This window comes from Acanthochromis polyacanthus, chromosome 24, assembly GCF_021347895.1.
Source record: "Acanthochromis polyacanthus isolate Apoly-LR-REF ecotype Palm Island chromosome 24, KAUST_Apoly_ChrSc, whole genome shotgun sequence".
Classification (NCBI taxonomy): domain Eukaryota; kingdom Metazoa; phylum Chordata; class Actinopteri; family Pomacentridae; genus Acanthochromis; species Acanthochromis polyacanthus.
This window is the reverse complement of record NC_067136.1, coordinates 4,254,873-4,269,214: the sequence shown is the minus strand read 5'-3', so window position 1 is coordinate 4,269,214 and position 14,342 is coordinate 4,254,873. Positions and strand designations below refer to the sequence as shown.

General features: G+C 41.6%; 1 protein-coding gene and 1 long non-coding RNA gene across 5 annotated transcripts in view; one reads left to right on the top strand and one right to left on the bottom strand.

Annotated features, from left to right (window-relative positions):
- The window catches only part of corin (corin, serine peptidase), a 36,314-nt gene that overhangs the window by 5,760 nt on the left and 16,212 nt on the right, over positions 1 to 14,342 (top strand). Inside the window, 6 exon segments of the mRNA XM_051944362.1 lie at positions 2,364 to 2,393; positions 2,396 to 2,656; positions 5,461 to 5,572; positions 8,639 to 8,743; positions 9,441 to 9,733; positions 9,835 to 9,948. Coding sequence (XP_051800322.1) covers positions 2,364 to 2,393; positions 2,396 to 2,656; positions 5,461 to 5,572; positions 8,639 to 8,743; positions 9,441 to 9,733; positions 9,835 to 9,948 — 915 coding nt within the window.
- Positions 11,655 to 13,999, bottom strand: LOC127532547 (uncharacterized). 4 transcript variants are annotated; one of them, XR_007939976.1, is made up of 4 exons: positions 13,412 to 13,999; positions 13,154 to 13,282; positions 12,939 to 13,067; positions 11,655 to 12,809 (listed from the first exon to the last, which is right to left on the bottom strand). It is a non-coding gene; the product is annotated as an uncharacterized LOC127532547 (long non-coding RNA). The 4 variants fall into 4 exon arrangements; XR_007939975.1 differs by having other exon boundaries at positions 13,154 to 13,239; XR_007939978.1 differs by having other exon boundaries at positions 11,655 to 12,723; positions 13,154 to 13,239.

Below are 14,342 nucleotides of genomic sequence, written 5' to 3'. Positions count from 1 at the left end.
CACTCATAACATTAGCTGCTACTGTTAGCCTAAACAAGATGTTGTTGGCGACTCCATTAGTCCAAACAAGATAGCAAAGCTTTCCTAAACAAGGTACCCTTAGCTGCTACATTAGCTTGTCAAAGGTACCGTTAGCTGCTAAATTAGACTGTGAAAAGTACTGTTAGCTGCTAAATTAGCCTAAATAAGACAACATTCGCTGCTGCATTAGCTTTAACAGCATAACATTAGCTGCTACATTAGCCTAAATAAATAAACTAAATTGTATTCTTTGTGAACATGGCGTGTCAGTTCACCCACAGTGACATGCTGCTAGCTGTTATGCTAAGCTAACACTAGCAGCTCAGATGTGAGGTTTGTTTTTGAGCTTCCTTCTCTTTAGACAGTGGAACGTTTGTGTCCTGACCATCATGAATGTCCCTGAGGTGTCTCTGGTCCTGTATTTAGTGAAGACGGAGGTTGTTTGTGGATATTTTGGTTCATGTTCTCGGCTGAACTTTCTGAATGTGGAGGTGTAGCCAGTGACTCAGTGGAACATGCCAGCCTCAGCTTGTTTTCACATTTTCACCAAAAATACAACAGACAGGAACTGTAGATGGATCACCATGGTAACCAGATCTGTCAGATGGAAGAGGAGGGGAACTCGCCGTTTGTTCAGACAGAGCTTCAGAGGTTCAGAACGGTTCTAAAAGATCAGCTCCACGTTCCACAGCCTGATCACCACAAACACTTCCTGACACTTCAAAATAATAGCCTCTGGTGGCAGCGTAGCAAACATTTGTGTCTCTTTGTTGTCATTTTCTGTCTTTTTGTTGTTTTGTATCTTCTTGTTGTATTGTGTGTCTTTGTTGTTGTTTGCTTCTCTTTGTTGTTATTTTGTCTCTTTGCTGTTGTTTTGTGTCTTTTTGTTGTTTTTTTGCATCTCGTTTTTGTTGTTTTGTCTCTTTGCTGTTATTTTGTGTCTCTTTGTTGTTGTTTTGAATATTGTTGTTTTGCATCTCATTGTTGTTTTTATCTTGTCATTGTTTTGTGTCTGTTGTTATTTTGTGTTTCTTTGCAGTTGTTTTGCATTTTGTTGTTGCTGTTTTGTGTCTTGTTGTTTTGTGTGTCTTTGTTGTTTTGGATTTTGTTGTTTTGTATCTTTTTGTTATTGTATGTCTCTTTGTGGTTGTTTTATGTCTCTTTGTTGTTGTTTTGCGTGTCTTTGTTGTTGTTTTGTGTCTTTTTGTTGTTGTTTTGCATCTCGTTGTTTTGTGTCTCTTTGTTGTTGTTTTGCATTTATTGTTGTTTTGTTTCTCTTTATTGTTGTTTTACAATTATTGTTGTTTTATATCTTGTTGTATCGTGATTCTGTAATTGATTTGTGTCTCTTTGTGGTTGTTTTGTGTCTCTGTGTGGTTGTTTTGTGTCTCATTGTTGTTGTTTGATGTCTCTTTTTTTGTTGTTTTGCATTTTGGTGTTTTGCGTATCTTTGTTGTTGTTTTGTGTCTCTTTGTTGTTGTTTTGTATCTTGTTGTTTAATGTTTCTTTGTTGTTGTTAAGTTTGCCTTTGTTGTTGTTTAGTGTCTATTTGTTGTTGTTTTTATCTTGTTTTTTGCTCTGTGTTGTTGTTTAGTGTTCTTTGTTGTTGTTGTTTTGTATCTTGTTTTGTTTCTCTGTGTTGTTGTTTAGTGTTGTTTGTTGTTTTGTATCTTGTTGTTTTGTGGCTCTTTGTTGTTGTTTTGTATTTTGTTGTTTAATGTCTCTGTTATTGTTTTGTATCTTGTTGTTTTGTGGCTATTTGTTGTTTAGTGTTCTTTGTTGTTGTTTAATGTCTTTTTGTTGTTATTTTGCATTTTGGTGTTTTGTGTATCTTGTTTTGTGTCTCTTTGTTGTTGTTTTGTATCTTGTTGTTTAATGTTTCTTTATTGTTAAGTTTGTCTTTGTTGTTGTTTAGTGTCTATTTGTTGTTTTTTATCTTCTTGTTTTGTGGCTCTTTGTTGTTGTTTAATGTTCTTTGTTGTTGTTTTGTATCTTGTTGTTTTTTTTGCTCTGTGTTGTTGTTTAGTGTTCTTTGTTGTTTTGTATCTTGTTGTTTTGTTGCTCTGTGTTGTTGTTTAGTGTTGTTTGTTGTTTTTTCTATCTTGTTGTTTTGTGGCTCTTTGTTGTTGTTTTGTATCTTGTTGTTTAATGTCTCTTTGTTGTTGTTTTGTATCTTGTTGTTTTGTGGCTATTTGTTGTTGTTTAGTGTTCTTTGTTTAATGTCTCTGTTGTTGTTTTGTGGCTCTTTGTTGTTGTTTTTTCTTTAAATTCTGTCTTTGCAGATCTTTTCTGTTCAGATTTAATCCAGCTGCTGTTGTTTCTACCTGTATTTTTCTCATCAGGTATTTTTGGCCGTAACCTCTCTGACTCCGCCCCCTGCCCTCCCCTGAGCCAATTGCCGACAGCGACCATGGTTACCATGACAACAGCACAAGGGACCCCTCCTCTTCCTGGTTTGAGGCTGAAAACGTCACGTTGTTCACGGCGGACCGAAGCCAGACCACAGCCGGACCTCCCGTTTCCTCCTCTCAGGCCCCGCCCACTCAGCCACATACCAAGCCTCCCGATTGGCTGGTGGCCGTGACATCACTGAGCACCGCCTGGCCGACTGGCACGACTTTGACACCTGACACAGGTACACTGTGGAACACACAGCATGTTGGGAAATGTAGTCCTCATGATGCAGCAAAAAACTACAATCCTCACAGTGTGTGTCCTTCTGTGTGTTATTGTGTCCTTCCTGTGTGTTGTTGTTGTTGTGTCCTTCCTGTGTGTTGTTGTTGTTGTTTCCTTCCTGTGTGTTGTTGTGTCCTTCCTGTGTGTTGTTATTGTTATTGTGTCTTACCTGTGTGTTGTTGTTGTTGTGTCCTTACTGTGTGTTGTTGTTGTTGTTGTGTCCTTCCTGTGTGTTGTTGTGTCCTTCCTGTGTGTTGTTATTGTTATTGTGTCTTACCTGTGTTGTTGTTGTTGTGTCCTTACTGTGTGTTGTTGTTGTGTCCTTCCTGTGTGTTATTGTTGTGTCCTTCCTGTGTGTTGTTGTTGTTGTTATTGTGTCCTACCTGTGTGTTGTTGTTGTTGTTGTTATTGTGTCCTTCCTGTGTGTTGTTGTTGTTGTTGTTATTGTGTCCTACCTGTGTGTTGTTGTTGTTGTTGTTATTGTGTCCTTCCTGTGTGGTGTTGTTGTGTCCTTCCTGTGTGTTGTTGTTGTGTCCTACCTGTGTGTTGTTGTTGTTGTTATTGTGTCCTACCTGTGTGTTGTTGTGTCCTTCCTGTGTGTTATTGTTGTGTCCTTCCTGTGTGGTGTTGTTGTTGTGTCCTTCCTGTGTGTTGTTGTTGTTGTTATTGTGTCCTTCCTGTGTGGTGTTGTTGTGTCCTTCCTGTGTGTTATTGTTGTGTCCTTCCTGTGTGTTGTTGTTGTTGTTATTGTGTCCTACCTGTGTGTTGTTGTTGTGTCCTTCCTGTGTGTTATTGTTGTGTCCTTCCTGTGTGGTGTTGTTGTTGTTATTGTGTCCTACCTGTGTGTTGTTGTTGTGTCCTTCCTGTGTGTTATTGTTGTGTCCTTCCTGTGTGTTGTTGTTGTTGTTATTGTGTCCTACCTGTGTGTTGTTGTTGTGTCCTTCCTGTGTGTTATTGTTGTGTCCTTCCTGTGTGGTGTTGTTGTTGTTATTGTGTCCTACCTGTGTGTTGTTGTTGTGTCCTTCCTGTGTGTTGTTGTTGTTGTTATTGTGTCCTTCCTGTGTGGTGTTGTTGTTGTTGTTATTGTGTCCTTCCTGTGTGGTGTTGTTGTTGTGTCCTTCCTGTGTGTTGTTGTTGTTGTTATTGTGTCCTTCCTGTGTGTTGTTGTTGTGTCCTTCCTGTTGTCAAACACTGTAGTCTGATTGTCGTTGCTGAGGTCCATCAGTCTGAGCTGCATCCAGATCTACTGTCCTCTGATGACCTGATGGACAGAATGTGTGTGTTACTGTGTGTGTGTTTTTCTGTGTGTGTGTTTGTGTGTCAGTGTGTATTACTATGTGTGTGTATTACTGTGTGTGTGTGTATGTGTGTGTGTGTGTGTGTGTGTGTTTGTGTGTCAGTGTGTATTACTGTGTGTGCATATTGTCTGTGTGTGTGTGTGTGTGTGTGTGTGTGTGTGTGATGATAAATGGTGTGTTTCTATTTTGGATTCTCCTCGTCTCTCCTCTCTGTAGTCGAAGTGAATGTTAATCAGCTCCTTTCTGTCCTGCGCTCTGATTGGATGGAGGGTGGTCACCTGACCAACTGTAACCTCCACAGAACAGTTTACGGTTCTTTAGCAACGTTCTAAACCCAAACTGGAGAAGATTCACCTTCTGGTGGGATCATGTTGAATCAATGATTGTCTTCTGTTCAATCAGAGGAACTTTAACTGATGAATCTTTGGTTGTTTTTCTGTTATTTAAAGGGTTTTTTAAACATTACCTACACAATATTTAGTTTTTCTAGCCCAGTTAATCACTACATTTTACATCACATTAAACACAGCTGCTAATGTTAGCCTAAAGAAGACAATATTAGCTGCTATTGTTAGCCTAAAGAAAATGACATTAGCTGCTAGTATTAGCCTAAAGAAGATAATATTAGCTGCTACTGTTAGCCTAATGAAGATAATGTTAGCTGCTACTGTTAGCCGAAAGAAGATAATGTTAGCTGCAATTGTTAGCCTAAAGCAGATAATATTCGCTGCTACTGTAGCCTAAAGAGGATAGTATTAGCTGCGACTGTTAGCCTAAAGAAGATAACATTTGCTGCTACTGGTAGCCTAAAGAAGATGACATCAGCTGCTACTGTTAGCCTAAAGACAATAATATTAGCTGCTACTGTTAGCCTAAAGAAGATGACATTAGCTGCGACTGTTAGCCTAAAGAAGATGACATTAGCTGCTACTGGTAGCCTAAAGAAGATGACATCAGCTGCTACTGTTAGCCTAAAGACAATAATATTAGCTGCTACTGTTAGCCTAAAGAAGATGACATTAGCTGCTACTGTTAGCCTAAAGACGATAATATTAGCTGCTACTGTTAACCTAAAGAACATGACATTAGCTGCTACTGTTAGTCAAAAGATGATAATATTAGCTCCACGTTAGCTTTAACACAGAAGAAAAGCAGCCTCACATCAGATCTGTCTTTATTCTACTGTAGAATGGTCTGATTTAGCTCTGCCCACATCAGATCTGTCTTTGTTTACTGTAGAATGGTCTTATTTTGCTCCACCCACATCACAGCTGTCATTATTTTACTGTAGAATGGTCTGATTTAGTCCCCCCCAGCCTGACTCTGATTGGCTGCTCCTTCTAAAGGCTCTGTGTTTGACATTCTCATGAATAAATCAGAGCGTTCTGCACAGCGCCGTGTAGAACGGTCTGACTACACTAATCAGAGCCGTGGTGGGCAGAGCTAAGCTATCGTCTGTCTGCAGGTCGCTGTCAGCTGATCGTGGAGCCTCAGTGTCACATGCTGCCCTACAACCAGACCTGGCTGTCGTCCTCCGTCGCTGTGGTGAAGAGCTCCGAGGTCGACATGTTGCTACGGTAACCAAACACCCAGAAGGCCATCAGCGCTAACACGTTAGCTTCATGAAGGAGTTACCAAAATGACCGCTGGAGGTTCAACCTGCCGATGGACAAGCATTCAGAGAGTTCAGGTTGAACTGCAGGCAGTGTTTCTGGACAGGAAGTAGAAAAATATCTACAGTATCAAGAGATAAAACCACCCCAAAGAGACAGGAAATTACTTCAATTTAACCAAAACGACAAGAAACAGACACAAAATGATAAAAAAATGAGACAAAAAATGAAAAAAGACAAAAAACTACAAAACAGGACAAAAGGCATAATAAATGAGACACAAAATGACAAAATGAGAAAAAAATGACAAAAACAAGATGAAACAAAAAAAAACAAGAAACAAAATGACAAAAAGTAGAGACGAAATGACAAAAGCGAGATAAAAATGACAAGAAAAAGGTGTGAAATGACAAAAACGAGACACAATGTGACAAAAATTACATAGAAAACAAAAATAAAAAGACACAAAATGACAAAACGGAACACATAACAAGAATGAGACAAAAAATATCAAAAACAAGACAAGAAACCACAAAAACAAGACACAAAATGACAAAAATGAGACATAAAATGACAAAACGAGACATAAAATGACAAAAATGACACAAAACGACAAAAAGGAGAAACAAAATCACAAAAACGACACAAAACGACAAAAACGAGACAAAAAATGACAAGAAAAAGAGAAAATGAAAAAACGAGAAAAAAATGACAAAATTTAGACAAAACGATGAAAACGAGGCACAACATGACAAGTAGAACACAAAATGACAAGAAAAAGACATGAAATGAGAAAAACGAGACACAATATGACAAAAATTACACGTAAAACAACAATAAAAAGACACAAAATGACAAAACGGGACACAAAAGAATGAGACAAAAAATATCAAAAACAGGACAAGAAACCACAAAAACAAGACAAAAAACGACAAGAAAAAGAGACAAAACGACAAAAATGAGACAAAATCACAAAAACAAGACAAAACAACAAAAATGAGACACAAAATGACAAAAATGACACAAAACAACAAGAATGAGACACAAAATGACAAAAATGACACAAAACTTCACAAACAAGACTAAAGAACAACACAAATCAAGAACATTGAGACACGAGGACATTTCGTGGACTGAACCAGGAGAACCTGGCAGAGATCAGGGCAGTCAAACACTTCAGCTGCTTCAGATCTGGACACTCCGTCAGCTGAAACTGAAGCCGCTGAAATGCGACGCTGCAGCTGACGGCCTGTTTACTCTGCCGCATGTTTCTGCCACAGACGTTACCTAGCAACACATTCACACTTTACTGTTCCCAAGGCTTCACGCCTCTCTCAGAAGACCTTCTCAAACCATCACACGTCCATGTTCACGCAGAGATATTCATCAGTCAGAAACATGCAGCCTGATGGAGGATCATTCCACAGGAAACCATGCAATCTGGAGCAAGTTCCTCCTCAGAACATCCTCAGAACCTGCTGGGAACCATCTGGTTCTTCATTTTCAGTAACTTTATTAATGATCAGAGTTCTACCTTCATACTGGGAATATTTCTAGACTTCCAGGTCCTTGTAGTCCTTAGAGCAGAACATCTCAAGGAGAACGTTCTAGAGTAGACCTATCGTTGTCGGTAGGTCTACTCCAGAACTTTCTCCAGGGGACGTTCTTCTGTCTTGCTTCCAGTTTTAGGTTTAGTCTCACTTAGAACATTCCAGGTCCCTGACAAAAGTGATTCCAAACTCGTCCAAAATTACTAAAACCTTCTCAAAGTGACTCCAGACTCCAGAGTTGTTGGTAGGTCTACTCTAGAACATTCTACAGTTGTCGGTAGGTCTACTCTAGAACTTTCTCCAGTTGTTGGTAGGTCTACTCTAGAACTTTCTTGAGCTGTCGGTAGGTCTACTCTCGAACTTTCTCCAGTTGTCGGTAGGTCCACTCCAGAACTTTCTCCAGTTGTCGGTAGGTCTACTCTAGAACTTTCTCCAGTTGTTGGTAGGTCTACTCCAGAACTTTCCCCAGTTGTCGGTAGGTCTACTCTAGAACTTTCTTCAGTTGTCAGTAGGTCTACTCTAGAACTTTCTCCAGTTGTTGGTAGGTCTACTCTAGAATTTTCTCCAGTTGTTTTTAGGTCTACTCTAGAACTTTCTCCACTTGTCGGTGGGTCTACTCTAGAACTTTCTCCACTTGTCGGTAGGTCTACTCTAGAACTTTCTCCACTTGTCGGTAGGTCTACTCTAGAACTTTCTCCAGTTGTCAGTAGGTCTACTCTAGAACTTTCTCCACTTGTCGGTAGGTCTACTCTAGAACTTTCTCCACTTGTCGGTAGGTCTGCTCTAGAACTTTCTCCAGTTGTCGGTAGGTCTACTCTAGAACTTTCTCCATTTGTCTGTAGGTCTACTCTAGAACTTTCTCCAGTTGTCGGTAGCCCTACTCTAGATATTTCTCCAGTTGTCGGTAGGTCTACTGTAGAACTTGATCCAGGGGACGTTCTCCTTTCCTGCTTCCAGTCTTTAAGTTTAGTCTCTTTTAGAACATTCCAGGTCTTTGAAGTCCATAGAGGTGGGTCCAGATTTATCACTTTAAAGCCTCAGAACTTCATCAATGCAGCAGATAAACACTTTAGATGTTCAGAGAGATGAGGACCAAACAGGAAGTCCAGATGGAAGTTCAAGAGTTGAAGCGAAGTTCAATCTGTCAGTGACTGAAAAATGCTGAGTATCGTCAGACTGAACCGTGGTGTTTGTCTTGCAGGTTCTTCAATAGATTCTGCAGGTTCCTAAGTAGATTCTCCTGAACCCTGGTGCTTGTCTTGCAGGTTCTTCAAAAGATTCTCCAGAACCCTGATGTTTGTCTTACAGGTTTTTCAATAGATTCTCCTGAATCCTGGTGTTTGTCTTACAGGCTCTTCAGTAGAATCTCCTGAACCCTGGTGTTTGTCTTGCAGGTTCTTCCGTAGAATCTCCTGAACCCTGATGTTTGTCTTGCAGATTCTTCAGTAGAATCTCCTGAACCCTGATGTTTGTCTTGCAGATTCTTCAGCTACCTCAGCAGACTCTCCTGCTACAGACACATCATGCTGTTTGGCTGCTCGCTGGCGCTGCCCGAGTGTATCGCTGCTGACGACACACACCTCAGGTACAGAAAAGCCTCTTCAGAGTGTTCACACCTACACTGAACGCACACTCAGCCATCAGTCAGTCTAACCAGTATAAGACTAGTATATAACCAGTCTAAAACTCTGTCTCCCAGTTTACTGAGCTCATGCTAGTCATTGCTAGGTAGTGCTAATGCTAATGGTCATTCAAAGCATTCTGGGAAATGTAGGATGTTTACGACACAACAAACAGCACTATAACAACAACAACAACACAAAAACTACAACACAGCAACAACAACAATAACACAACAACAGAGAAAACAACAACTACAACACAACAACAAAATAACAACAGCAACAAACAACTACAACCCCTACAACACAACAACAAACAGCATTATAACAACACAAGAAATACAACACAACAACAACAATAACCCAACAACAGAGAAAACAACAACAACTACAACACAACAACAACACAACAATACAATAGCAATACAACACAATAACAGCACAAGAACAACAAGAACAACAACACAACAACAGACAAAAAAACTCAACAACTACAACGCAGCAACAACACAATAACAGCACAATAATAACAAAATAACAACAGACAACACAACAACTACAACGCAACAATAACAACAACAACAGGTCTGCTCCTGCACATGAACTTCAGCTGTGTGTGTGTGTGTGTGTGTGTGTGTGTGTGTGTGTGTGTGTGTTTAGGAAGGTTGTGTTACCTTGTGCGTCGTTCTGTGAGGCGGCGAGGGAAGGCTGTGAGCCCGTCCTCCAGATGTTCAACGCCTCCTGGCCCGACTTCCTGCGCTGCTCCCAGTTCAGCAACGCCACCACCGGCCTGCCGCCATCTGGACCTTCATCACCACCACTGTCATCATCATCATCATCATCATCATCACCATCACCATCTTCATCATCACCATCACCATCACCATCACCATCTTCTTCCTCTTCATCACTTCCTGTCTGCTACACACCGCGGCAGATCAAAGGGAAACCCTGTGAGTTCAAACACACACACACACACACACAGAATGTCTTTTAAACTGGTCACATGTCATGATGACATCACAGCCCTTCCCTCTCTCCCATTGGACGGCAGCCGTGTGTGGCGGGAAAGACCACTTCCTGTGTGCAACGGGGATCTGTGTCCCTCAGAAACTGGTGTGTAACGGATACAACGACTGTGACGACTGGAGCGACGAAACACACTGTGGTGAGCACAGACACACACAGACACACATACTGACACACAACAACACAATAACACAGTAACACACACAGACACACACACAGACACACATACAGACACAGACAGACTGTCATAGTTGTATCATCAGACCTGCAGCCGTGAAAGGAGTTCAAGTATTTCAGGATCTTGTTTACCAGTGATGGAAAATGGAGCTAGAGATGGACAGGAGGATTGGTGCAGCGTCATCAGTAATGAAGGCGTTGAACCATCGTGGTAAAGAGGAGCTGAGCCTCAAGGAGAAGATCTCAGTTTGCCATTCATCTACGTTCCAACCCTCACCTATGGTCATGAGCTCTGGGTAGTGACCCAAAGAATGACATCGTGGATACAAGTGTCTGAAATGAGCTTCCTCTGTAGGGTGTCTGGGCTCAGCCTTAGAGATAGGAGGAGAAGATCAGACATCTGGAGGGAGCTCAGAGTAGAGCTACTGATCCTTCACCTCTGAAGGAACCAGTGGAGGTGGTTTGGACATCTGATTCTGATCCTCCAAGGAGAATTCCTTTGGAGATTTTTCTGAACACGTCCTTCTGGGAGGAGACCCCGGGGTAGAACCAGAACCCTCTGGAGGGATTATATATCTCATCTGACCTGGGAACACCTCGGGATCCTCCAGGAAGAGCTGGAAAATGTTGCTGGGAGGAGGAATGTCTGGAATGATCTGCTTCATCTGCTGCCTCCATGACCCGACCCCGGATAAGAGGAAGAAGATGGATGATGGATGGATGGATGATAAATGATGGATGGATGATGGATGGATGATGGATCACATCATACCACACAGTAACTTCTCCATCAGTCACTCTGGGCCATTTTTGCATCATCTCAGACAAGTTTTGAGTAATTTCTATCCAGCCACCTTGGACTATTTTTGAGTCAATTTGGTCAATTTTACCACCATTCTGGGTCGGTTGTGAATGATGTTAGACATGTTTTTAGTCACTCTGGACAATTGTTGAGTGAATTTATGTAGACATCTCTTCAGTAGTTTAGGACATTTTTGAGACAATTTTGACAGTTTTGGTCAATTTGGGCTATTTTTTTTATTTATTGAAGTCAGAGTTTAAGTCAATCTGGATTATTTTTGCATCAACTTAGGCAACTTTTGAATAATTTCAGACGTATTTCCAGCGACCATGGGCTATTTTTGAGTCAATTTGGGCAATTTTAGCGTCATTATCAAAATGTTTTCAGTCTCCTTGGCGTTGTTTTGAGTAAATTTGGACTAATTTTGAGTCAACTTTAACAGTTTTTCACCAGTTTTGCAGGTTTCTAATAATTTTAGACATGTTTTTAGTCATTTTGAACAAATGTTGAGTGAATTTATGTCTAGAAATCTCTTCAGTGAGTTTAGGACATGTTTGAGTCAATTTTGACAGTTTTGGACCATTTTGATATCATCTCAGGCAACTTTTGAATATTTTAGACATTTTTTAAGCCACCTTGGACTATTGTTTAGTCAGTTTGGGCAATTTTTGAGGTAATGTGGGCAAGGTTTTGAGTTGGCTTTAACAGTTTTTGTGCCAATTTTGCAGGTTGTTAATAATTTCACACGTGTTTTAGTCACTTTGGACAGTTGGGTCACATTTAAAGTGGATCAGAGGAATCAGCAGCTGTAGTCGACTGGCATCAGTCAGGAGAAGATAAGAGGTCATGAAGCTGAGAAAACCATATCAACACAACTTTCTTTGTCTCCAGGCTGCTGGGACAAACGTTGTCTGTACAGGTGGATGTACATTTTGTTCACACACATGCCTTGTGTTGCTATGGCGACGGCCACACACGCTGTATTGTCATCTGTACAAAGAGCAAGATGCATTTTCATCCTGTCGTCATGGTGATTGTTTTTTAGGTGACACACTGGATGACGGCAGTGTGAAAGTTCATCGACCTGTTCGTGTGTGTGTGTGTGTGTGTGTGTGTGCGTGTGGTCGTCATGGCGACAGGAAGCCTCCATAGGCTGAGCCCAGTGGAATGCAGAGAGAACTTCTGTTTGTTGACCTCCTCTGTAGCTTTATGGCGCCGTAAACAGGAGGAACCGGTGGAGAGACGGAACACAAGCCAAGAACAGAGAGAAAAAACAGGACAGACAGGAGACCCAAGGAGGTCACACTGGAGAGGAACATGACTGTAGAAGTCCCATCAGGAGACGCTGATGGAAAGTCTGATTTAAAGCTTCATGTAGATGGACGTTCTGACAGCAGAAAACTGTCCTCCTGTTCTAAAACTAAATCTGAAAGATGAAACCATTCAACCGGACTTTATCCATGTGAACACCACAGACCAACAAGCTTGGAGGAGAGACCAGAGCTTCACCTAAACCAGTTTTAAGTTCATCAATGACCAGCTGCTGGTCCACTCTGACTGATCGGTTCAGTTCAAGACGTATGGAGACTGATAGTCCAAACCATCTGTAGTAGAACCCATTCCTCTTGTTGCCTAGGTAACCCTGAAAGAGAAGAAGCTTATAGTCAGGATCTGCTGTAAAACTACCTGTAGACCAACAAGTCTGAGTCCAGATGGAACTGATGAAGATGGAGGATGAAGAGGTTCTGTTCATGGTAACCTTAAGTTCCAACAGAACTCCTGCAGAACATCATCTCACCATACTACCTCCTCCATGCTTTACTGTGGGTGTTATGGACCATGATACTACATCCTCCATGCTTTACTGTGGGTGTTATGGACCATGATACTACATCCTCCATGCTTTACTGTGGGTGTTATGGACCATGATACTACCTCCTCCATGCTTTACTGTGGGTGTTATGGACCATGATACTACATCCTCCATGCTTTACTGTGGGTGTTATGGACCATGATACTACCTCCTCCATGCTTTACTGTGGGTGTCATGGACCATGATACTACCTCCTCCATGCTTTACTGTGGGTGTTATGGACCATGATACTACCTCCTCCATGCTTTACTGTGGGTGTCATGGACCATGATACTACATCCTCCATGCTTTACTGTGGGTGTTATGGACCATGATACTACCTCCTCCATGCTTTACTGTGGGTGTTATGGACCATGATACTACCTCCTCCATGCTTTACTGTGGGTGTTATGGACCATGATACTACCTCCTCCATGCTTTACTGTGGGTGTCATGGACCATGATACTACCTCCTCCATGCTTTACTGTGGGTGTCATGGACCATGATACTACCTCCTCCATGCTTTACTGTGGGTGTTATGGACCATGATACTACCTCCTCCATGCTTTACTGTGGGTGTTATGGACCATGATACTACCTCCTCCATGCTTTACTGTGGGTGTTATGGACCATAATACTACCTCCTCCATGCTTTACTGTGGGTGTTATGGACCATGATACTACATCCTCCATGCTTTACTGTGGGTGTTATGGACCATAATACTACCTCCTCCATGCTTTACTGTGGGTGTTATGGACCATGATTCTACCTCCTCCATGCTTTACTGTGGGTGTTATGGACCATGATTCTACATCCTCCATGCTTTACTGTGGGTGTTATGGACCATGATACTACCTCCTCCATGCTTTACTGTGGGTGTTATGGACCATGATTCTACATCCTCCATGCTTTACTGTGGGTGTTATGGACCATGATTCTACATCCTCCATGCTTTACTGTGGGTGTTATGGACCATGATACTACCTCCTCTATGCTTTACTGTGGGTGTTATGGACCATGATACTACCTCCTCCATGCTTTACTGTGGGTGTTATGGACCATGATACTACCTCCTCCATGTTTTATGGTGCTTTACCAGTTTGTCTTCGTTCCACCTTGCCTTCGTTGGTCCAGAGAACTTGTTTCCAGTCTTCATAGGTCCAGTTTTTGTCCTTTCAGCCCCTAAGATTTCTGTTTCTTGTTGTTTGGACAACAGTGTGTTTTTGTAGATCCTCAACCCTTCAGATCAGCCCTTCTCAAACATCTCTTTTCTGGATTGGACCTCGTCATGTTGATTTCCTTCCTTATTTGTGGAGCTTTTTTCCCCTCCTGGTGACAGTGAGTTGTTTTTCCTCTTTCTTCCAGACATACTTCTATCACCAGAACTTCCAGTTTCTTCTCATCTCTTCAGGGTCCACTGAACTCCTCAGCTGGACGCCTTCAATTCCTCTTTCAGTGGATCCTTCGGTCCTCATCGTACCAATCTCTACTCTGGTTTCTGTGGTACTGTACTTCTAGAGATAAGGACACATCTGAGATTCACTGGGACTTTTGGATGCAAACTCTCAAACCCCAAAGATCTAAAGTGAATAACAAAAAAACAGTAGAACCAGTGGAACCCTCAGTCAGATATCAGAGGGACCTAAGATATGTTCAAGGACTGTGGGAGAGTTGAAACCCTTGATGTGGTTGTTGTTGGA